Source organism: Diadema setosum, chromosome 2, assembly GCF_964275005.1.
Source record: "Diadema setosum chromosome 2, eeDiaSeto1, whole genome shotgun sequence".
Lineage (NCBI taxonomy): Eukaryota > Metazoa > Echinodermata > Echinoidea > Diadematoida > Diadematidae > Diadema > Diadema setosum.
In genome coordinates, this window is record NC_092686.1 from 28,666,821 (window position 1) to 28,692,503 (window position 25,683).

Genomic DNA, 25,683 nt, shown 5'->3' on the forward strand with positions numbered 1-25,683 from the left:
ATGACGCTCCAGACGGCGATTTGCACGAAGGACTCAACATTTATCGTTGATGAGAAAAGGGATAAATAGTTTGCTTACAACCGGCACTTCATATGAATGATGGCCTGATATGTATGTTTGGTTCTGGAAGTTTACTTTCCTTGACATTAAAGAAATGGAACAAGTGGACAAATACTCGTGCTTGTTTAATTCATTGTCATCGTATAGCTTGGCAAAAATAGCTTCTGCGGCTCACTTTGAACATGCTACCCTCTGAGACAGTTTGCATAAGACATTACGTAATACAATTCCAAAATTATGCAAGTAAATTATGAAGTATAATTAGAATTGTATTAGTAATGTTGAAATGCAAAGTCGAAGAGGGTCCCTCCCTTGAGAAGCTTCGGCTCCTCTACAAAGTCAATGCCCTCCCCGAACAACAACTTCTGCCACAGAAGCCATTTTTCCTATCCATTTCGCTCAGACACGGGAGCTAAGCCCCTGATCATTACTTGTTATGAACATGTATGTCATTCACACTGTCTTGTGGAGAGCGACGAATGTATAGCTCGTACGTTAATTAACGTGGCCATGGTCGAATGGTGATGAGATTTTGTGATCGATGTGTTGCGAAGTGTTTTTCAACTTGCGTGATCGGTGAGCTGCAGACGTTTGTTGTGTGCATAGTTCACCCTTTGGGGTGACAACACTGATACACAGCTATCACTTCTTTAAATGGATGGTCTCGCACCTTCCTCTCACTCTATTTATACACATATGCAAGGAAAGGAATTTCTTTGAAATTTCTTTTGTGTGGAAAGCTGCCTAACCACGAGAAATATGCTACCCTCTTCGACTTTGCATTTCAACATTACTAATACAATTCTAATTATACTTCATAATTTACTTGCATAATTTTGGAATTATAAAAAGATATCCAACAACCACGCAGTCCCAAGAATAAGCAGATATCAGGGCCAGCCAAGCAAGATCGAGAAGTACATACATGTACAACACCTGTAATATACAAAGCTAAAAAATGACACGGTTTAATGTGCAGTGCGACCCAATAGAAAGGAAACTTGATTTATAGATGAGACATCTCCACTGCCTCTCAAGACTGAAGAAAAATCATACCCTCCATCATGAAGATCACCAGTTATTTTCCTCTTCCGTCACATACATATGTACCAGAAACAAATTTTGAACAATGTGAAACATCACCAGTAAAGTACAATGTACTACAGTTCCTAGGCAAGATAAATCAATGCATGCGTTTCCCTCGATCCTCATGGGACACACTTGTTATTCGTTACAGTAATCCAAATCGCAGCTCCAAGGAAGCTATACTGGGATGCAAATCGTGTCACGAGCCAAATGGAGGTGCAAAAGTGACAAGGTTGTGCATGTCTCACTTATGTACAACAAAAGTGAGAGTGTCTGTGCAAGTAGAAACATTGGTCCCTTTCTACAGCATGAGGAACCCAGCAGGAGGTTGCATCTTGTTGATGAAGGGCAGTGCAACCTCTCTGAACATGGCTGGGTATAACATATTATATAATATTTATGTATAATACGTTATATTTCTAAGGGGGAGTGGGCATTCAATTGCAAATTTGTTTGGCACAGTTAAGTGCACATATCATATCAAATAGTCATTTTCACTCATAGCCCTACACCAGGATAATAATGGTGAACTGATTAAGTAGACACTTTCCTTTGATAACTTTCTTTAAGTGCAGCATTAATTGGTAGATTGACACATACAGTCATCAATTAATGAACCATCACAGAAGTCACACAAGGAACCTACAAAAAAAAAAATGAAAAGAGAGAACAAACAAACAGAGACGAGACATGAAAACTCGTCACATTGAGGACGAGTTAGGTGATACGCTTGTGGTCATCAGATGACGGTCATCTGTGATCGACAAAGAAAAGAATGTGATATAGGCACCTTGAAGTTATATTGAGCGTGCATGCGAAACCGTTTTTGTAACCACTCGGCCACGGGTCATCCACGGAAATGGTAAGACAAAAAAAAAAAACAATGTATAGATATAACAGGGGGAAAGTCAATGCCCACTCAACTAACGTGGCCTGGTGAACATCTATTGCATTGCTAGACGGAGAAGCGGCCCTGTAACGACTGAGGTCACTATGCCATTTCTGGCAACTTGGGAAAAATACGTCCCGCAGACATAAAACCTATAATCGGCTGGTTTTGATACCTTGCCTTTAATCACAATTTTCAGTGTAATGACGTCATCAAATTACAAAACAATGACATCGTCTTGAAAGACAATTGTTCAAAGTACAACACCTCAGTCGTCGTCATTACATACTATGATCGGTTTGACAAAGTCAACCTGCAAAATGTTGCTGCAGTCGAAGCAATGTGGTCTCCAACACACAAAAAAGAGGGATATGGCGTGTGTGTGTGTCTGTGTGTGTGTATAGGTGCGTTTATATACGAACGTGATTTCTACATGGACGAATATGTAATACAAAATTGAAGAAAAAAAGTAAAATAAAAAAAAATGTTTCGTGATCTTGTGGGGTTCGAACCCGCAATCTCACGTCTCTGAGACGTCGCCTTTAACCACTCGGCCATACGTCTCGACGAGAAAATATGGGGAACGTAAACTTATGTATGTGAAAGATACATGGGGAATCGTTTTGTCCACATTCCATTTTCATTTTCAGTTTTAAACTGCAAAATTGTCAATCTGATGAGGAGATTTCAAAGAATAAAATGCATGATTACTGCAGCTTATTGTCTCAGCTACAACATATTAAAGTTTCAGAGGAAATGAAGCAAAATCAGCTGAGATAAAGGTGCTTAAACGTTGTTAAGTCAATTGATGCTTTTAAAAAAAATCACCTCCCATAGACAATACACGTAAACTTGTCCGATTTTGCGTCTTTACCTTTAATCACAATTTAAGGTATGATGACGTCATCAAATATCAAAAGCATGACATGGACTTAAAAGGCAAATGTTCAAAGTACAACATATCTGAATTTGGGATAATATTGAGCTTAAACAACAGAGATACGAGCAAATGAATGTCAGAAACAGTACCTTAAAAAAATTAATTCCACTTTTTTGATTTCAGATGACGATATGATGACGTCATATTGTAATTATGGAAATAATGATACTTGAAACGTTATTTTCAATTCATATGTTTTTGTAATATGCAATAAAAACATAGGGTCACCTGACGTTTTAAAGAGCTATGGCGAAATAAACAAAGACATGTTTTTTCACTATATTTGCACATAGATGCTCACGCGAAATTTCAACTTTGACGCCAGTGCATTGCTTTGTTATTTGTCAAAATCGATCAGAAATCAATGGATATTGTTACTCAAAGTATCAGGAATCCAGATCAGTCAAAAAATGTGCATTTTCATGTTACTGACGCGCTGTGCGCGCGAAAATGCGCGGACGGACGCGCACGCGCAAAATTGTTTGAAACGCTTAAAATTGTCTGAAACTTCGAGATTTCCCATTGGAAAGTTGTTTTGAGCCTTTTAAATGTTTGACGCGCGCTTACGCGTCCTAGATGACGTCCTAGGTAATTAGCATCAGAGAAAGAAAGATAGAGCGTGACCTGAACTTTATGTCCACAAAAACTGATACAGAAAGGACCTTTAGTTATGAAGTTATGATCGATCATGTAACATGGTCCGAAAATCACAAAATGGCGCCTAGATGACGTCATAGATACGTTACTGTCATGAAAACCTTATTGTGGCTAGATATTGTCATGAGACATGTTGACTGAAAATGTCATGTTACTCCGTAATGTCATTCTTGAGATATTGACGACACAAAATAGGCCAGAAAGAAAGAAGAATAAGAAAAAAGACAGATTTTGACAATCACAATAGGTGATACGCTAAAAGCGTATCACCTAATTAGGCCTACCCTCTCTGCAGGTTCTACCTAAGCTCTCCAGCCAACTGTGCATTTGTTTCAGAAAGCAGTCATTGTGGCAAGTTATTACAAGTACCTCCGCCAAGGGAGGTTATGTTTTCGTTACCGTTGGTTTGTGTTGTTTGTGTGTTTGTTAGTTTGTCCGTGTGCAAAATAACTCAAGTAGTTAACGGATTTGGATGAAACTTGCAGGAAAGGTTTTGAATGATGCAAGTAACAAATGATTACCTTTTGGTAGTGATCCGAGAATTTGGGGAGAATTTATTAAGGATTTTTGATATTTTTGCAGGTAGGGTCAATGAACTTGGGAGTTCAGGCTGCGCGTATTTGAGGTTTGCATGCGCGCACTAAAGTGTGTGCTCTAGTATACAAATAATGACTGCTATGAGGGGCACAGTTAAAATTATGGGCCCAAGGTGATGTGAAAACCATAACTATGCCCGAAGCGAAGCTGAGGGCATAGTTATGGTTTTCACATCACCGAGGGTCTACATAATTTTAACTGTGCCCCGAATATCAAGCTGTCATTATTTGTTTTATATACCGAAAATACAGATTCCGAAATATAGATACCGTAGCATTCGTAATCAACGCTGATCGACAGCGCGGTGGTCGTATCATTGGTGCGTATGAGTGATCTATGTGTACGGGGTTAACCGGTTGCGACTGTCTCCAAACGTATTTACAGGGCACACTGCCCCGGGCACAGTAAATAATGACGTCATTTTGATCAACAATGGGACACAGCTATTTTCATGACTCCCCTTTTAACCAATCAGATGGGAGGATTCTATATAAGAGGTATCTGCTAGGGCGAGGCGCGCCGTGCAGCTGAGGGTTTATGACGTAACAAAGGGTCTATATTGGGAAATCGGGCGACTTTCAGCACACAATGCTAAAAGTATGTATGTGTGGAAATCAATGATATCTCTATGGAAGAACAAGATCATTGGTGGAAATGAGCTGCATGCTTGGCGGAGGTCTGCGCTCTCAGAGTGCTTTTCTACAGTTGTAGTTTTAATTGTAACAAGGCCCAAATCAATAGTAGATTTGCTTCTTACAGGGTCATGATTAATTATGTATTGTTTTCACTGTATTCCTGTGCTTTTTGTGGTCAAATAAACTCAACTCAAACATATACAGAATCATTTACTGTTGACTACTAATGATTACATATTAATTTTGAGCATCAAGATGTGCAGGGATCTTGTAGATACCTCACTCAACTTCTCTTTGCAAAGAGAAAGAGCCACAACGGGGTTTCTGAATACACATTGACTGTCTATGGTGTGTTTGCATGAATTTCAGTGTGAATCAGAATTATACATTTGTAAAGATGCATCATCCTGCACACTGCATTCCACACTTCGCTCCGTGGCAAGTTGAGACAAGTGAACATTCACATTCAATGTAGGTAGACTTTGCTACCATGTCCAGTAAATGTGCATTAATTGGCACTCCAGAAATATTAAAGAGACTTCAATTTCTCCATGTCCTCCATCAGTGTGACAGCCACAAATAGCATGAGATGATTGTCAGTTCTTGACTGAGCATAGTAAACTGAAAGGCTGAAAAAGCTGCAGCCCTTTGAATGAAACAAAAAAGGGGAAATGCAAACAAACAGATAGTGATGAAGCCTACAAATAGGTACATGTAGTTCAATTGGCTCATGCTGTGTACTGCAGTAAATCAAGCAAATTTGTGCCTGCATGACATGTAACATCTATATAAATTACAAAATTGTAATATAAGGTCAAAAGTCATAACATTACACTGCCTCATGTTTATACCCCCATAATATGTATTTATTTTAATCAAGACTCTGTAAACTGCAAGGTTTTGATCTGAGGTGACATATTGCAATGATCTGAGGTAAAAGATCAATGACAGTGTATACGCCACCTTTACATTTAATTTGTTTCCTATCAGAAAACACCACAGCCACAAACCATGAGCCACAATGCCCAGACTTTCTCAGTCAAGAACTTGAAATGTTAACACAACTCAGAGTTGACTCCATTATGCTTCTCAATAAACTAGAAAAGAAATACCAAAACAAACATTTCTAAATAAGGGATAAAGGTACAATCAAGTGATTATCACTTTTTCAGTTATAGACAATGTTTCATCAGATACTCTCATATCCTAAGTATACACACTGCATTGCCTCTGCTCTTACCACATGGTTTAAATTACAAATGCCCTGATTCAGCTTGCTTGCACCAGCACCCTGCTTGCACAAAGTAAGAAGCACGAACAAGTAACAAGATACAGTTACTCCTACTTATGTCAAAACACAAGAAGTTCTCTTGCAATACGTGTACACTTCAGCACTTATTACAGTGGACTATCAAGATGTCGAACTCGTCTGTTTTTTTCAGATATGTGAGTTGACCATACTGAGCAATATATGAGGTAAACATGCTTTGAATTATTTGCACTTAATTTCATGGCATTCAGAAATTTCAGTATCTACACCTATCACAAACATGATTCAGCCGCATTTACATACACTCATATGATACTACAGGTGTACTTATTTTCAGCACTGCAGTGTGGAATTTATCAATTTGTTTTATCCTGATATATGATCCACTGCACCCTCTGAGATAGGAGGCTGTGTTGGCTGAGCCAAGACTAATGTCTCTGCTCATAATCTGATCACGGACCATTCCTTCAATTGTTCATAATAATTCCAGTTCAGAAAATTGTTTGCACACCAGCGTCGATTAATGCCACAGATGGGTAATACGAGAAACTTATGATCCAGACAAAGAATAACACATTTTCACACATTTAGAGCATGCCCATATATATATATATATATATATATATATATATATATATATATACCCCTGTTAGTAAGTAATAACTTTTCAAGTGGGACACTACAAGTGCTAGGGGTTAAAGTCTTAAATGTGACACTTAATCTCTAAGGGCCCGGTCCCACTGGCGTTAATAGGAAGATTTGCTTAAGATTTGTGCACAAAATTGGTTTATATTTGCTAACATCCGCAACCAAAAATTTGTGCAGCTCAAAAATCCTGGCAATGGACAACGTGTCACTCTGGATAATTGCGGACGTGTGCGGATGTCGTCCAACTCATACAAACATGTTTCACAAATATTGTGGATGTTTACATAGTGAATATAAACCAATTTTGTGCGCAATTTATACGGAAATCTTGCTAAACGCCAATGAGACCATGACAGCTCAGTATCAAGGAACGAAAAAACATGACCAGAACTCGGAGCTGAGAATCATGATACTCCCCTAAATCTACTCCGCCTTTTTTCCCCTTGACATCGGAGGACCCACGAGGGCGTCCCACAGCTGGTGGGGGACGCCAGTGAAGAGGAGCGTGCCGCCGAAGACCATGGCAGTGCCCAGCCAGTGCCAGGCAGTGAAGGGGTTCTTGAAGTAGAAGATGGAGAGCACGAGGCTGAGGAACTTACGCAACGTGACAACCAGCGTGACCACCAGTGACGGGCACTCCGTGGTCAGCACGAAGACACCTCGGATGCAGACAAACGTGAACAGCAGACCATTGGTCAAGGTACAATATTACAATGAATGTACAACCACAACTGAGGTGTTAATGCTACATTGCATCTTACTTCTGCAACACAATTTCTTGCAAAAATATTGTACACAGACTTTCATATTTTCTAGTGCATTTGTCTCGAGTGTTAAGGGATACAAATCCAATTGTGAAATACCGGTTCTCCTGTTTTTTTCCTTTTCTGTATTTTTACTGTTCAGGATGAGCATCCACAGTTAAATAAACCATAGATATCCCACTTCACCTGTATATAATACAGGGTAATTTCTATCCCTTCCATTTCTTCCAGCAAAGAAATTAATGGAACTTTACATTTTCTCATGTTTTCACCATACATTAATGGTGGTTTAATTGGAACTTGATAGGTGATAACATCATCATTAACTAGGTGATAACATCAATATCTTCTCTTTGGGCCTGAATAAACAGTCAAAAATACATTACAGATTCATGAAAACATGGCAAACTCAAAATCTTCATGAAACACATTCCTTTCAAAATTCATTGAAACATGGGGAAAGTCAAGTCTTTGGTCAAACATCTACCTCTATAAATGAGTTTATAAAAGCAGATTCATTAAAAAACAAAACAAGACACAAGGAAGTCAAAATTCTTGTGAAACTTTCGTCAAGACTTTTGGTATTCAAAAGGGCCAACTTGTACATGGTGTGATATCTCACTTCAGCAAATGTTGCAGGTCATTACAGTAACATGTATCTCACTTCTGCTAATGTTCTCTGACAGTAAAGGATATTGTGTAAGAATATTGCCCAGCAGATACAGCCACATCCTAGGCAGGGTGATGCCCAGACCAATGGCCGCAGGTTCTGAAATTGAGAAAAATGGCATCAAATCAGACAAACCAAAGTAACATCATGCAACACACACAAACACACAAGCTTGTAAAATCAGCACAATTGCCCATGGGATAGTAATGACACTAGTAGGAAGCTTACAGATTCTGCCATGTTTTGACTGTCTTCCAGAGGAACAACTTGTAATTCAGCAGTGATTTATTTTTTCTGTGATCATGTTTTAAACTACAGAGTCTTGAGAAAGATACCCCTCTCCAAGAATATGAAAAAGAAGAAAAAAAGAATGCCAAGCAAGGCTTCAGTAACTTAGACTAATGATAAGGGTGAAAATAACAAAACAAGAATGATGGTCTTGAGTTGGTATGGTATACAAACATGAATAATTTGTTGCAAGTTTTAATTAATATAATTAATCAGTCCAATTCATGAATAACAAAATTCTGTTCACTTCTTCATTACCACATCTACTTTCATCAGATGAAACAACTACATTACACTCCATCTCCTCAAACACACTAACTTGAGCAATATTCCCTGGTATGCCATTCATTACCATCCGATAGGAATATAAATATTGCCTGTTATCAGAGACAACTCCTACCTGTTGCACTGTACATGACACAGTGGTTGTAGATGTCGCTGGCAAACAATAAAAAAGCTGGTAGAGGTAACGCATGCTGAATGTAACAAACACAAAAACAAAGTAGAAAAGAAATGGTCAACAGTTGTTTCAATGTCACACTTTACATACGGGCCAGGTAATGGCACAAGATGTTACTGGTCATTGATATTTTTGTCATTGTTATTGGTACAAATTCCCTCCATGTATACAAATCAAGTAGCATTATCTATATGAAGTTAAATATTCAGTCAATTAATGTAAAAGTAAAACATACAGTAATTGTCACACTGCAGCAATGTCAATAAGTTCTCAAGAAATTTAATTATAAAGAAAAAACACCAAAAAAAAAAAAACTGAACAAACAAACAAACAACAGGGAGTAAATAAAATAAAAAAGAAAGAAAGAAAAAACAAAACATGGGTTCTCACCGAGTAGAAGAGAGCTTCTATGGGATGCTTGCCAAACTTCTTATACAATGTCTCCTGGAAGATGCCCATGCGAGCCGACATGAAGAGGGCAAAGGTCAACATACATACACCTGCAAATAACAAAAGGCCAAAGGTATCTTATCCATGTTATGGATGTCATACCCTTGATCACACTTTTACCCCTGAAACTATCAATGATCATGATACATCATGGAAAGACGGAAAATAAACAGAACAACTGTAGCATACAGCAGCTCACTCTTATCTGTAAGAATAATGCCTTCATCACTTGACTACTTTCTTGTTTACCAATCCATGGAAAGAATTGATTTCTCACCTATCACCCACAGCATGAAGTCTGACATTGAATCAAATCCTTCTGTCTTTGGTTGATTTTCATCACCCTGAATGGGGAAAAAAAGAAGAATAAAAAAGAAGTAGAGCTGATGTTAAAAAAACACAAAGGTGACAGGGCCATGGTGTACACTGAAATAAATGATTTATACCTGCAAGAAACTGTAGAACTACAGATATGTAACACATGCACAGAAAATAGCAGCATACATTTATGTCAATATTGTATTATAGCTAGCAAATATAAATCACACAGTGAAATTGTGAACATAGCAAATTTCTGAGTTTTCAGAAGTATTCACAAAATTTGAGTTTTTTTTTTTTAAAAATCATCTAGGTTGCAAATACATATAAACATATATATAAAATCGTTTACAGGGGCAAAAGACTTAGATGCACATTTTTGCATATTTAGGATTGACATAGTACAAAAAATTCAGACTAAATAAAAGAAATGTTCAACAAATAATTGGGCCTCTAGTACAACTAAAGCAATATCAATAAAAATACAGAAGTGGTACAATCAACACGTTAAAGGACTAAAGTTGGATGCTCTTTTAGCGATTTAGATGCTCTCAATTAGGATGTGTCAGTGTTGCATCAATGGCTTACCACAGTCTTGGCGGACATTAATGTGCAAAGACAGATACCAACAGATATTGAGAAAACTCCAAGGTACTTTGACGGTGTGTATCTATGGAAAGTAAAAAGGCATGAAAATAAATCAACTGGCAATTTCAGATGTTCACATTTTCAAATCATTTTTTTCTGCATGCAAAAAATTCTAAACTACTACAATTAGATATTTAAAAGATATTTTATTCTGAACTAAAATGTCCTACAGTTTTAACACATAATCTTCAAGTACTGATGCACTTTAAAGGCCTTTTGATTTTCATTGACAAAAATATTGGTATTAAAATCTGTTCAATAAAGGAGAAAAAAAAAGCTTGAGGGAAAAGAAAGTACGTATCACAATTAACATGGTTTGAACGTCTGTGGGCCAAGTTATACATTGTTCAATGGATGTGTGTTGTAATTATCTAGAAGAAAACTCCATTCCGTGTTATTGTAAGCTTTACAATGAAAAGTACAGGTAAACAAAACAAGAAAAACTAGAAATGTCGCTACAGCGATTGGTTATACCCCCGCCAAACAACATTTCATAAGCTTTGGTCAAAACAACATTTCATAAGCTTTGGTCAAAAAACTGAGGAAGTAGTTAAATCCGCAAGATCTTTCCTTGATCTTCTGCCATTAATATGCCGTTACCATGGCAACGTACTTTTGGGTACTGTCGAAAATGCGTCTTGCACATCTACAACCAAAGGCACACATCTGTACCAAGTTTCATGGAAATTGGGCAAAAACTGAGGAAGTAGTTTGCAACACAAAATTTTCCATCATTTTGGCTCATAATATGTGAGCTGTTACCATGGCAACATACTTTTTGTCACTGTCAAGAAATGTGTCATGCTGACCTATATCCTAAGACAAACATTCAATATGAATTCCATGAGAATTGGAAGAACACTGATGAAGCAGTTTTGCCATGAAGCATTTTGCCCTATATTTTACCAATAACATGCCGTTACCATGGCAACGCACTTTTTGCCACTGCGGAAATATGTGTCTTGCACATTAACAAATTCAGATGAACATCTGTACCTAATTTCATAAAAATTGATCAAAAACTGTGGGAGGAGTTCGCGACGCAAGATTTGTACCCATTTTTGCCCATAATATGCCGTTACCATGGCAACGCACTTTTGGGTACTGTCAAAAAATACGTCTTGCACATCTACAACCCAAGGCACACATCTGTGCCAAGTTTTATGGGAATCGGTTGAAAACTGAGGAAGTAGTTCGCGACGCAAGATTTGCAACGGACCGACCGCCCGACCGTCCGCTGATTCCTATATACCCCCTTCAAACTTCGTTTGGCGGGGGTATAAAAAACCAATAAATGCTAAAATGTATGAAGGTTTACATTTAATGTAAGTTTGAAAATGTGACATCACTGACACTGTATTCTAACAATATGTGTGTATACACAAACATATTGTAACTTTTGTACATCTCCTTCCCCCCTTTTCTTTTCAGAGTCATGACTAATGAGTTGTTACAACCTTCTAACAATTTAATCTAAAGCATGTTATTTCTTGTTCTTGGATGCAGGTAAAAAAGAGAAAATCTTGTGAAGATTTTAATGCAGAAGCGGATAGGAGATTATCATCTTACTAATTGCAAAGCAAGTGACTTTGAAGAATATCACAGTTCCAGGAAGACAATATGTAATGCTTTATAATATCTAAATTCTCTTGATGTTTGTGGAATGAAACCTTTATCAATCTATTTTTATTGGTAAAAAGGTTGAACAATGTAATGAGTGTTTCACACCTACAAGAATGATTTCTTTTACATAATTTGTCACTTCTTGAAAGAAAACCAACTTACATACAATATTGTGTGCTGTGAGATTAAAAATAGAAAATTTTGATCTATTGCAAATTTAAACCCCCCTAAAAAAACCACACACACACACATAGAAACAGTACATATCACATGACCAATTAATTAATCAATAAAACATTACATTGAAGTAAGTATGCCACAAACTTCGTCCTCAATATCAATCCCTATATGTGCCAGTTTTCATGCATGTAGAACCTACAGCTGTAATATATGCAAACCTGGGGGTACTTTCAAACTCCCCAGGAAAAAAAAAAAAAAAAAAATCTTTCAATACAGGGGACCACGTCCACATAGAGCTAAAATTTTTGAACAATCACAAACCGAAGTATCTATGGCATCACGATCTTACAACCCCATCTGCCATTTAGGTGGGCTTACAATATTGTAGTCTTTATTGTGAGATTGCAGTGGCAGATCCGGGGGGGGGGGGGGGGGGGCACGCTCCCTCTTCATTTTTTTGTTAAAACAAAAGAAATAAAAAGAAAATAACTAAGATGAAACCCCAACCCAGAAGTAACACCAAAAAATATTCCTTGCTCCCCCCCCCCCCCCCTCCTTTACGGAATTCATGGATTCGCCCCTGGATTGGACTAATATTTTCATGACTTTGAAAGAAATACTTACGTTTTTTGCAAAAGGATGATACCCAAGGCCATGTTTGCTATAAGGGATCCCTAAATGTATGAAAATAAGAAACAAATACTTTATCAGAATGAAAGGATTTTTTTGTTTGTTTTGTTTTGCAGAGTGAGTGTAGTAAGAAGTTAGAGTTTCTTTTCTTTTCTGTTGCCCTCCCTGAATATGACTGTGTGCTTGATCTGAATCATTTTGCACCATGACTGAAAAGACTACTTCGTCTTTGTCAATTGGTGCTCACAATAATGTAGTCTGAGCATAAGACCCTATTAATGGCGAGTAACAACAAAGCAATAACAACACAAAACAAAGAACAAAAAGAACAAAAATCAAAGAAAATCACTGAAAACAGTTTTTCAGTGCACAACAACTGCTTTGCATTGAAAGGGCTCGTATAGTTTTGGTTGAGACCTAACTTCAGGTTTCTAACATTTTTGGTGAGATAATGAGAAACCTCTAATGAAATATGAAAGAGTGTGTAATTCCAATACAAATTCAACATTTGTTTGATGAAAATTGGTTTCAAAATGGCTGAGATGTATATTCAAACAGGGCAATCCTAATCAAATATGGGACCCACCTTTTATTACAATTGCATTGTTTTACTTTGTTTTCGATGTCTCAGCTACTCTAAAACCGATTTTCATCAAATAAACTCTGAATTTCTCTTATAATGGTATGCCCTGTACTTTTTCATAACTGGTTTCTTGGTATCTCGCAAAAAGTTAAATGCCCAATCCTCATCTCCACCAATTCATGAAGTCCCACACTACCAGGTCTTGAAACAGTGCCCCTAAGAGGAAAAAAGTCAAATCATATTATGTACTAGAAGTAACTTAATTTCTGAATACATTCAGAATGAAAAGGAAGTTATGAATATCAACAAGCAAAACAAATGATAACATGCTTACAATGTAAATAAGATAAATAAATATCTGTATCTTACACTTCTGAAGATGGTATGAAGAGGGACAGATATTTTGAAGTTCAGAGCATAGTTGTTGACTACACTGGTTGTGAAAAAGAACAGCACCATGACAACATAGTTCCTGGAGTCAAAAGAGAAATATGCAGAGCATGGGTGTAGAATGTAATTATGTAAATTACAAATCAACACAGCCATGGCATGTAGTTTTGCATATGAAATTACCACTTTTTTTGTTAGTTCTACTTTTGGCATGAAAATTACAAATATACAGTATTGGACCCTGTTTACAGTGCGAGGCTCGGCCGCGGCTGAGCCGCGGCCGCTGCCTTCATTTCAGTGTAAATGCGCAAAGGCCCAGCCCCACACTGTAAACAGGGTCTTATTAAACAAACAAGAAATGACATTTTCAAAAAATGACAAAGATTTTTTAAAAAGCATAAAAATTACAAGGGTTATACAGTATTATACTTTTGCAAACAAAAAAATACCATTTTCTACGAATATTCAATTGCTGTATGACACTCAAACTTTTCATTACAAACTCTGATGTGTTTTGAACTTTATCGTCATTGACATGTTATTCGCACTTAAACAAAATCCCCTCCCCGTACACACAAACAGATCCATACATATGCATAGAAGGTGAGCAAAAACAAAAGGGAAAAACATACACTGCTATTGAAACTAGGCATGTTGAGGCATTTAATTAATCACATACATGTAATATGTGAAAAAAAAATTAATTGGATTTTAAACAAAGTTTAAAAACGTTTTACAGTTTCACTGGTTGAGAAATATGCATTACTTAAGATTGCTTCATGGCGGCACGTTGCGTCGCTGACAATAGTCACTCTAAACATGATATCGCGCACTTGCAGCAAGAGTTCTTGCACTTAGCATTTTAATAGCAAGCATTGGGGCACAAAGCAAGAAACTGATATTTGCATGTTAACAAAGCAACCAGTGAATACTTAACGCACAGCCTGAATAATTACTTGATACACAGTACAGCTAGCAATATATCTATTTATTACTGTCAAGGCAAAAGGAAATGCACAAAGTGAATTTGTCACATATCATTAATTATTGGACGAATGATTAAATTGATTTAAAAGGGCCGGGGGGGTTGACTACTCCGCCGCGCGAAATTTTTTGACCGCGCCATTCGCTGACTTTTTACATTCAAGTCGAGTGCAACTGCAACTGGTTAGGGTTAAACTAGAAATGTCACTTAATACAGTGACTGGCATGCCTCTCTCCTTCACTGAAGAGGTCTACAGGACATATTGCCAATGTGACAAGAAAGTTGGAATATGATTGGCAAATAATCATGGTATACACTGATTTTTATGACATTTTGAGCCACTTTATAAATATGGAAGACAGGTGAAATTTTTGCATTTTCACTTGACCTCTGATCCCACTCCCCTAAAGTTTTCCTACATTGCAGTGATACCACGTTTAATAACACTACATACATTCAGTCATTTCCACGATATGGAGAAAGTAGTGTAATTTCAGCATTTCATCCACACCTTTGAGCTTGTGACCAAAAACTTCAAAAGAGAATCAATGTCAGACAAGTCATGCACTGTATGTACGAAGTTTCATGAAGATACCTGCAGTTGAGTTCTTTGAACCATTTCAGAGATATGGACAAAAAGTGACACTTTAGCATTTTCAGTTGGCATTTGACCTCTCACTAACTATACGGCCTAAAACTCTCCCCTGAGAATCTTAACTGGAATAAGAACATTATATAATTTATGCTCAAAGTTACATGAAAAGTACACATTTTGTATTGCAGAGATACTGGGAGAAAAATGAAATTTTGGCTTTTTTTTTTTTTAACTTGACTTATGATCTTGAGTGTGTGAATCCCAAAGTGATACGACAATTGCGAGGCACTCATAAATTTATACTGTTTCATTTGAATACCTCAAATGATTTTTAAGTTACATTGTCCACAAAATATGATTACTGATGGATGGCCCACCCAGAAATGTAATGAGTGTGGCTACACTTGTGACTGAGACACAAATAAAGTATGGATTGCTGCAAAAATTTGTCCACAGTGCTATAAAACAGATGCGAACATCCGATGTCTTTTCATGCATCAGGTGGAAGAGAGTGCATGCAGGAATCTAGTTTAAATCCATTCTGCTTTGCCTTGTGGATTAAACATTACACAGTTCCATCGTGCACATCCCACGATTCTGTGTGACACACTCAGACCTGTAGGGCCTACAGCATTTGTGACCCTGCGTCCAGAATCCTTTAATCCCTTCATTGTGGTAATTGTGGCATTCTATATCCTGTTTTTGTCCCATTCATTGATAGTCCCTATACATCAAAGCTTCTTTCCTCAGCAAACACTTTTCAAGAGGGTATACTTTCTTTCCACTTTTATATGGTTTAAAGTCCACTGTATTGAGTTACCTTATGTCATTTTAAAGCCTGCTCTTTCAGAAATCTGCCCTTAGCTTAAAATCCATGTCTGGCAACTTTTTGTTGCTAGACAGTGCTTTTGTGTGTGTGTGTATGTGTGTTGTTGTTGTTGTTGTTGTTAAAAAAAAGAAAGTAGTTTCTCGTCCGGGTTTTTTTGAGATCAGTGATGAGGGAGGTCCTTACTATTTACTATTTTACTATTTAAAAACAAAAACAAAATATATTTTCTCGTCCGGGCTTTTTGACGCAAGTGATGAGGGAGGTCCTTACTATTTACTATTTTTTTTTAAAATGAAGTAGTTTCTCGTCCGGGTTGTTTGAAAGCAGTAATGCAAATGGTTACACACACGCGTACGTACCGAGCGTGCGAACCACTCGCTAGAATGACTTCAATGGCAAACAAACATCCTTCCCAATCATCACTACGTTTAATCACATGGCACTTTCGATTGAAAAAGACTGGTCGACTCAAAAAAAGGCTAACATACATGCATGATCGATGATGATACGCACGATACCCAATATTTTTTCCGTACATGGAAACGCTATGGGACATGAATTATTCAGAAGTTGAGCTAAAATTTTGAAGCGCGCAAGCACATTCGAAATACAATATCCTCACCAATCCACATGTAAACTGATAATAGTAGATCGAACTTCAGTAGAGTTTAGTTCTGCGTTTTCAAACTGATTAGTCAATTAGACATATGTGATATGTGAGCGTGATTGTATCCAATGTACAGAGTGCTACACTTATGTGTGTGCAATGTGATGTGTGTTGTAGAGCTATCGCAAGCGACAGTTCAGTTTCCTGCAGTTGTTCACTGATCGGACAAACCTCGTGAGTGCAGTGACATGTTTACGCACGAACGTATGTATGGTTGAGGGGTCTAGATATCGCGCACAAAAATTTGTGATGCTCTTATAATAGAAATTATTCCACAATCGTACCTGAATTTCTCAATAAATATCACGAAAATGCAGAAAAATCACCTCCCAGAATCTCCTGATGATACGATGACGGAGTAGTGCGCTGTTGCCGTTTGTATGTCGGACTTAATTTTATGTGTTCAATTTCTCGGGGTATGTAAAGGTCGCGCAGCTACCCTATGTCGTTTCATGCGTGAAAGTGTCTGCCCCTAGGCCCTCTGCGGCTGTAGAGGTTTTCTAACGTGCTTCGTCGGCTTTCGTAGAATATTATAAACGATCGATCGAACAAATTACGAATTCTATCGGCTACGAACGAGACAAGCGAGATGACACGTCTAGGCTACAACATCCTTAAAACAGATTTAAGCTAAGGTAGGTAAATTACAAGGTAAAAAATTGGAAATTTTAATGAAAAATTTGTTCGAAATCAAAATTTCTTACCTGCTTCCTTCTCATGTTTAGCGGTTGTCAGGTATGTTTATTCCATGGGCTTATCGGCAAATTTTGCGCTTAGTCCTACGCGTAGTATCGCTTGCTATACGCAGTTTCGCTATGCGCGATCATTAAGTCCCTGCGCGAGATCTAGTACCCTTACTATACATGCACAACACACACACACACACGTCCCATAGCGTTTCCATGTACGGAAAAAAATATTCGCTACCGTACCACGGTGAGCTGAGGCGCCGAGACGTACTGGTAAGTACGTACGTAGACCTATGTAATTTTCAGTGTAAACCGTCGCAGTCGAAGTCGGTATGGAGGATTTTCTGAGTTCGCAACGGGACAACCGTCTGAGAAAAAATAGTAAATATCAAAAAAAATGATGCGGCAATCAAAAAGGGGTGCGGGCGGGGACGAGAAACAACAGTTTTTGATATCTTTAAAGCCAATTTAAAAAAATAGTAAATAGCAAAAAAAAGCATGCGGCGGCCAAAATAGACGCGCGCGAGGACGAGCAACTACTATCTTTTTTTACTTGGCCTTACATTTATATAATATTGACTGGCCTCGAGGGAGATACCAGAAAATATTGCCCAAACTGAAAGAATATTCATCTGGTATCTCCCTCGAGGCCAGTCAATATCATAATTATTACCTATCCCCTAGGTAAATTAGGAAAATATGTGAATACAGCTATACACTATGATATAGATCAAGCCGCATTTGACTACCTGTAGATCATCACCAACATGTCGAATAATTGAAAAATTGTTCATCAATGTATATCATTCAACTCCAACTTCAAAAATACATATGTAGTTGTAACAGGCGAACTTCAAACATCTGAACGCTTTTACACTTTATTTTTGCTTCTGATTCAATTCGGAGAGTTGTAATAACTGATGGTCACTGTGCAGTTAGTCACTGTTTGACGCGTCGTGTTGCTGGAACTAGTGGAAGTGGTTGACCTTGTATGAGTTGATTTATTGGCGTTCTTCTGCGGTGCGTGTAATCGACACGCAGCGACGTCCTTGAGTGTTTTCTCTTCGTGGTCGATCGGAATGTTTACATGAGGTGGGAAGAGGAGTGGAATCTCTCTTCCCACCTCCCTGTTTTACAGTGCACTCCCGTTATAACGAACACGGTTATAACAAAATTCTGGTTATAACGAAGTAAAAATTTGGGCTGCAATGTCATCCACTCTATGTATTTCTATCGTTTATTTGTTCGGTTATAACAAAATTCCGATATGACGAAAGAATAACTGCCGGTCTCGAGTATTTCGTTATAACGGGAGCCCACTGTATATGTAAAACCCCGGATGCTCGTAATATGCTCTAATATCGCCCGCTGAACTCCCGACCCTGCAAAATACCAACTGTAATTGCCTCGCAAAACTACCTCGTATAGGTAATAATCAGTTATATTGACAGAATCACTTACTTAATGGGAATTACATTCTTCTTGGTCCCAAACCGAGTTGTGAAGATGAAACCTTCGACTGCAATGAACAGAAACTGTGCAAATGTGATGATATTTCCACTGCCAGGAAAATCTCTGCAAATAAGAGAATGAAAAGTCAGTTCAGGCTACCTCAGTTTAAATATACAATGTACAATTACCTACAATTGATCCGACTTTGCCAAGGTGAATTAAATCCACATTCAATGGAAATTACAATGAGTACCTGGTACCAGAATCTATAAATCAAATCATTAGATTATCCAATACAGAATCACAATCTAAATTCAAAATCTTATGTTCTGTTTTCCAATGTGTATTTCAGGCTCTGCCCCTCAGTAGAATGCATCATTAGTAAATGAATACAATCCCATTCAATCCCTTTAGTCAGCAGACTCTGGTGTGCTTGTGGTCACTTGCAAATAAAGGTAATGTAAGTTGGTGGGGGGGGGGGAGGCTTCGTACATACACCATGTAATGGGCCATCATTATGGAATTCATAGTCAAATTATGTAAGTATAATGTAATGTGTCGAGTCATTTAATCATTAATCAACAACTTATTTCTTTCAAGATTTTTGTACTCTTCCTGTTTCTTTATTTGAATTTTATCTGCCGAACTTTGAGTGCACCTGGAGTATCTCACTGAATGGATTTGGCACAATATAAATTGCATAAATATAGAAATTTCATCACTTGTGCTTCCATTCTTAGCTATCAGCTGCTCCCCGATTCTCACTTGACAATAAGTTCCAGGAACAAGAGGTTAGCCCCGCAGCCCACAAACACTGCGGCCATGGCCAGGTAGACAGTGCTACTGTATGCCATGGTTGTGCTCGCAGCAGTCTAGAGGTCACAGTCCGAGGTGAAGGTGAAAGTTCTTTTCAGCTGATGATCATGTATATGCAGCTCAGTCCTTGGTGGTCAGCAGCATTGAACGTGAGAAGTGACCTGGGGATGGTATTGCACGGGGGGAGCAACCCTGGACAAATTTGCCAGAGACAAAAGGCACAGACAAACACATGAATGGAATTAAATCTTCTGGATGTCAGGGATTGCACAATATTACCGGTCAACAGCACAATCAGGGTATGCAAATGCGTAACAGGGGAAAAATGAGAAAACTTGGTGAAAATGTGTTTTTTGCTGTTTGTTGTAGCTAAGTGTTCAAATTTTCATTTCATGTAAAGAAAGAGTCAAAATTTTGCATTATACTGCGCATAAATTAGCATTTCAATTACGGGTGTCAAATTACATTGAAATGGCAAATATGTTGGAAAAATTCATTAAAAAAAAGGAGAATTTTTTTTTCATCTGAAATTGCTTTTTAGATATTTCTGATAAATACCCCTATCATTCACCACTAGCACATAGCCATGACATATCACAAAATATGAATTAATGTCAAATTTTCACTACTCAAAATGGATGATCAATTTCGTAGGCATTACTTTGAATTCATATAAAACCACTTTTATATATTTTATAATATTTCACTTTTGCCAAAGAGTGAAGAGGTGAAACTTTCAGAATAGGTAATAGACATATACTGGCCATTATTACAAAGTTTTATGAAATTAGGGCTGGTATTTGGGAAGATATGATATTTTTCATCAAAAAATTATATGTACAGTTTGACCTTGAATGTGCGCATAGCGTTTGGATCCATTCTCATATTTGTACACACAGATAGAAGAATGAATATGAGATTTATGATGACTTGAGTTGATATTCAAGCTGTGACACTCAAATAATGACATATTAAGCCAAAATACTATGTTTTTGCTAATGATATCTTTAGAAATTGAAAAAGCATTGAAATAAGAACACTGAACACTTATCATATGACCTTCATGCAGTAGAAGATGGGCGTGCATCAGTCTTATTCTTCCTCAGCAATTTGTAAAAAAAAAAAAAAAAAAAAGTTCTTATTGCTCAAATTTGCTATTGAATTTTCACACAATAATACTACCTATTCATGGCTAAAAAAAACCAAGGATATTCAATACGGGAAAAAGATTCTTTTAAGTAGTCAAAATTAGAATACACCTCACTGAAAATACTAAAAAAAGGCTGCACTTATTTTCCTCAGCATTTGAAAATGGCTCAAAACTCAAAACTGGCTGAACATTTATTGGCAAACAGCAGACCATATTGTAGTGTATCTTCAGTACTTTAACCCTAACTAGGCTGTGGGGGGGGGGGGGGCCTCCGAGGCCCCCCCTCGATGTTCCGCGCGATGCATCGCAATCGCAAAAAGCTATCGCCGCGACGTTTCATGACTTTTTTCTTTTGAATCTCCTGCATCTTTTGACACCAAATTATCAATATGCGCAGCTTGCCTTGAACTTCCAAGTTTATTGTCATTGACATTGCCCCTGCTCTACCTGACAAAATATCAAAAATCCTTCATAAAATCCAAAAATATTCCTGCATCACTACCAAAAGCACAAAAGGTGATCATCTGTTAGTGTCTGGCGCGCCAGACAGTTGGTCCTTGGAAATCCAGAATGCGTTCGGAATGCCCCTTATCTCCGTGGCATGCACTCGAGAATGCATGCATTCTATACCCATTCCGGCCGCCGCTTGGGAATGCCCAGCTTAACTGGGCCTAGAAATAAGCCGGGCATTCCGGAATGAAACCGAGAATGCTTCAACAATAAGGGTGACCTGGATTAATCCGTCTATTGTCTGTAAAAACCTAACCGTAAAGGGATTAATTCACCAGCGATTCTATGAAGCAGCCAACAGACCGTGGCACATGACCGGCCGTGAGCTTCAAATTCAATACCAACGACATCGAATCTGCATCGTAGTAATGCAAGTAAAAGTACATGAGTATAGCAACAGAAACAGAATTACAACGAGAAACATCAAGATATGACCGCGCTGTACAGTATCGCATATCGTACACGGGGATAACAACGTATTTGTCTCACGTTCACGGCGATGTTTCCAACTTGCTGCGCAAATCATAACGCTGCACGCAGCAGTCGTCGGTTACTGTAGTGCGCCATGTGGCTTGTTCGAGTGATGATTGCGCAATGTACTAGTGCCATACCAAGATGGGTGTGCCGTGAAATACACTACAATGTACACATACACTAGTAGTTATTTCGAGTGGGCAAATGCTATCTCTGGTCATTCAATTCTATCCTTGTCTCATCTGCTTGTGCCTCCATCCTCTTTTTCTTTCTAATATTTGTTTTCGTATACCCGAGTTAACATAATAGGCAGCAGTTGCGTAGCATTACATTATTTTTTTTCCTCTCGGCATCTTACGAAGGTGAATGCTATCCTTCATTTCCGAACGTAAGAACAGACATCCGCTACTTATTTTAGCATCTAACTGAGCCAATTGATACCGTAAATCATTTCAAAATGCAAAAGCAACAATCCGTTACTTATTTTAACATTGTACGGAGCAGAATATTACCGTTATTCATTTCCAAATTTTAAAACAAACATTAAATATTTATTTTATACGGAGCCAAATGAGGATAGTGTGGGAAAACACGAAAATTCACTGACAAAATTTCGAATGAATATTTTCACCGAATCGTAAAGACAGCATCACAATGTAATGTCTATGGAAGTTTCTAAAAAGCTTCGTACAACACGGTGTTCAATACAACTCGGTTTGCATTGTCAATGCAAAAACAGCGGTCGATCCTTATAACGAGCGTTACCGCGAGGAGCTGAAACGCAAGTTCGTCGGCAATATTTTTGCACTGAAACTTCGAATCGAGAAGGGAACAACGGCATTTGATAGAGCTGGATTTTCTCAATCACGTAGGTCAAGTTTTTGACGTGAATTTCTGTGTTACATATTCTTATCAAGCAAATAAACATTAGGCGGTCGATGAGTAGTAGGTCCAACCCTATGCATATAAAGCTAGGTCGGGGTCAAATTCAAAGACAATAGAAGCGCACGTGCAAGAAGCCGCTATGTAAGTATGGTTTCAATAAGCTGTCTGCATTCTCGGACGCATTCCGGACGCCTTGAATAGAGGATTTTATAATCCCCATTCTCGGAATACGACGGAATGCCTCTATTCACAAGGCTGAGGGGAGTAACAATAGGGCATTCCAGAATGCAGGTAGAATGCGTTGGTGCGGGAATGAAGTAGAGAATGGGTGCATGCCGGACGCATTCTGGATTACCACCGACAAACTGTCTGTCTTGCCTTAATACTTTTGTCATTCTCGACCTATGTAGTAGAATCTATCCTAATCCCGGCGCGGGGCGCTGGATGTAACCCTATACAGTACGTGTTGGGGTAGACAGAAAGATCCGTCTGTCCGGAGGAGTCTTTTATTTTTTTTGACGTTATCGCTCTGATTAAGGAGGGGATCTGTGAAGCCAGACGCAGTCTCCGCGGCCATGCGCGGAACATTTCCCCGACAACCAGATACAGTCACATACCGATCTTTCGGTCAAGTGAATACTAGTGTTGGGGTCGCTGTAACTGCGACGACCAGCAGCCCCATACGCATAGCTCCATGCGTATGGGGCTGCTGGTCGCAGTTAGCATAGTTAGGGTCGCTGCTGTGGTTATGCAACCGTTAGTAGGGGCCTATCCTGTAAAAGTTCTATCCAACTCTGTCTGTCTGCTAATCAAGCAACGAACACACTGACGAAAGAAACACTTGTCAAATACATCTAACGTTAGTCCAGAACTGTGTAAGTAGTCGTTACAAGTGTAGACTGTAGGATAAGTGGTACTAATAACTATGGCAGTGGTCAATGGTGGTAGTGAAGTGCAGTGTAAATTGTAGTGTAATTTACACTCAACCACAGTAGACAACTATTGATGATGTATTAAACATAAATTACTATATTACTAGAGTCTAGCCTGACCAGACCGCTGGCGCTGTAGCGGCTGCGTGTAGTTTACTAGAGTCTAAATTTGTACAGACCTTTTTCTAGGCCTAATTTATATGTTATGTTATGTTATGTTAGGCCCCTATGTATGTTATGTTATGTTTTGTTAGGGCCCATTACCTACTCTTTTTCCAATGCATGGGACCACATAGTCATAACTATACACAGCCCACACAACGAGCGAAGAATTCTACATTATCATACACACACTGCAGCTGCAACAACAACGCATGAATGACGCTACAGATATGAGAGCCCTGCTAAACATTAAAATACCCTGAGAGTCTTGTTCAAATTGTGACGTTACGAGTTAGGATTAAAGGGAAGCTAAAAAGACTTCCTAGAATCCTACCTTACCATGCTTACCTTTCGAAGTACCGGCGTACCGGCAGTGAACGCGCGCCGCGCCCGACGTACGCCTATCAGGCCTAGATAGTCACAATGCGTGCAATGATCGCACTCATCACAGTACTCGAGTAGTTTGTAGGCTAGAAGTTTGAAGTTTGAAGTTTGAAGTTTATTTAAACAATTTCCAGCGACCCCTTTCGGAGTATGAGAAATTTACGATGTCTTTGTAACAGTAAAATACAACAAACATGATGTTAACATATGCATACATGTATGAAAAAATATAATAATCATAAAGTACATTGAAAACACGATGCAAAAGATGCCTGACACAAAAAGGACATCTACAAATAATATTGTAGGTACCTATGTACACCCTTTATGTGTGTATAATTTAATAGCATACATAAAACATGTATTCATATAATCTATTATATGCATGTACACACATACAACAAAATTTCCAGGTCCAGAAGACCTCGCTGTAAAGCTACCACTGTAGTTCTGTAGTGTACCATATTTTTAAACAGTCGTGTAAAAGAAAAGGTGGTGAGTTCTAGGGTTAGTAATTAGGCTATAGATCTGTTACTAGCTTTCAAAATTCAGCTAATCATTTGACAACTACAAAGATATCATTCCATTTTCAAAATACATGGATAAAGTATTTGGGCATATATACAGTATATGGTAAGTGGAAAATAATATCATGAATTTTCAGATGAATACCAAAAGTGAGGAATTGAATAGTTAATGCACCATTCCAAAATAGTTACAATGTAAAGACGTGCCATATAGAGATAGAAAGTACCACAACCCCAGTACAAAAATGAGCATGTTCCAATTAGACTTAGTTACCTAACTTGAGCAGGATAATTTTAACAAACTTGGCAAGATTGGACAATAATTTTGCCTTTTTTGTATTGAACAAAAGTACGTGACATTTTTAAGGTGTTGGACGGATTCGATACTTAGAGGGAATATATGCTTCCCTCAAGTCAAAATATGTACATTGAAACAAATAATGAAATTCATCTCTAACTACGTCCAAGTTGCAGAGAGAGCACAGACTATCTGCTTTTGGAATACCTGTGTAATGGCCTTTAACACAAGGGAGGCGGCTATTTCCACAACGATATTTACAGAGATTCCTCCATTTTACATAATCAAGTCGAAACAGATAGGGCTCCAAATGCATATGGTTCTTAAATATCCTATAATTTGTACATTGACCATTTGTATTGACATCACTGTACCAATTTTGAGTATCTATGTCCTTCATTCGCAACTCCAAAGTTTTCTGGATCCATACAGTATTGTCATAGCCTTGGTTCAACCAAATACTTCCTAGGCCACTGTTTTCTAGAATGGATTTAATTTTTGCAATCCATCCAGAGTGAAACAAATTATCAACATCTTCATGC

At 38.1% G+C, this 25,683-nt stretch overlaps 1 protein-coding gene across 1 annotated transcript; it reads right to left on the minus strand.

Moving 5' to 3' along the window:
* Positions 1-6,783: 6,783 nt before the first annotated feature.
* LOC140241485 (UDP-xylose and UDP-N-acetylglucosamine transporter-like) lies at positions 6,784-24,263 on the minus strand. Its single transcript, XM_072321217.1, has 11 exons — positions 24,191-24,263; positions 19,769-20,011; positions 19,013-19,126; positions 13,766-13,868; positions 12,808-12,857; positions 10,321-10,402; positions 9,692-9,758; positions 9,355-9,464; positions 8,905-8,980; positions 8,243-8,315; positions 6,784-7,458 (listed from the first exon to the last, which is right to left on the minus strand). The coding sequence occupies exons 2-11, from the start codon at positions 19,855-19,857 to the stop codon at positions 7,206-7,208; spliced, it is 1,017 nt and encodes a 338-aa protein (XP_072177318.1). The 5' UTR covers positions 19,858-20,011; positions 24,191-24,263; the 3' UTR covers positions 6,784-7,205.
* Between the last annotated feature and the right edge of the window lie 1,420 nt (positions 24,264-25,683).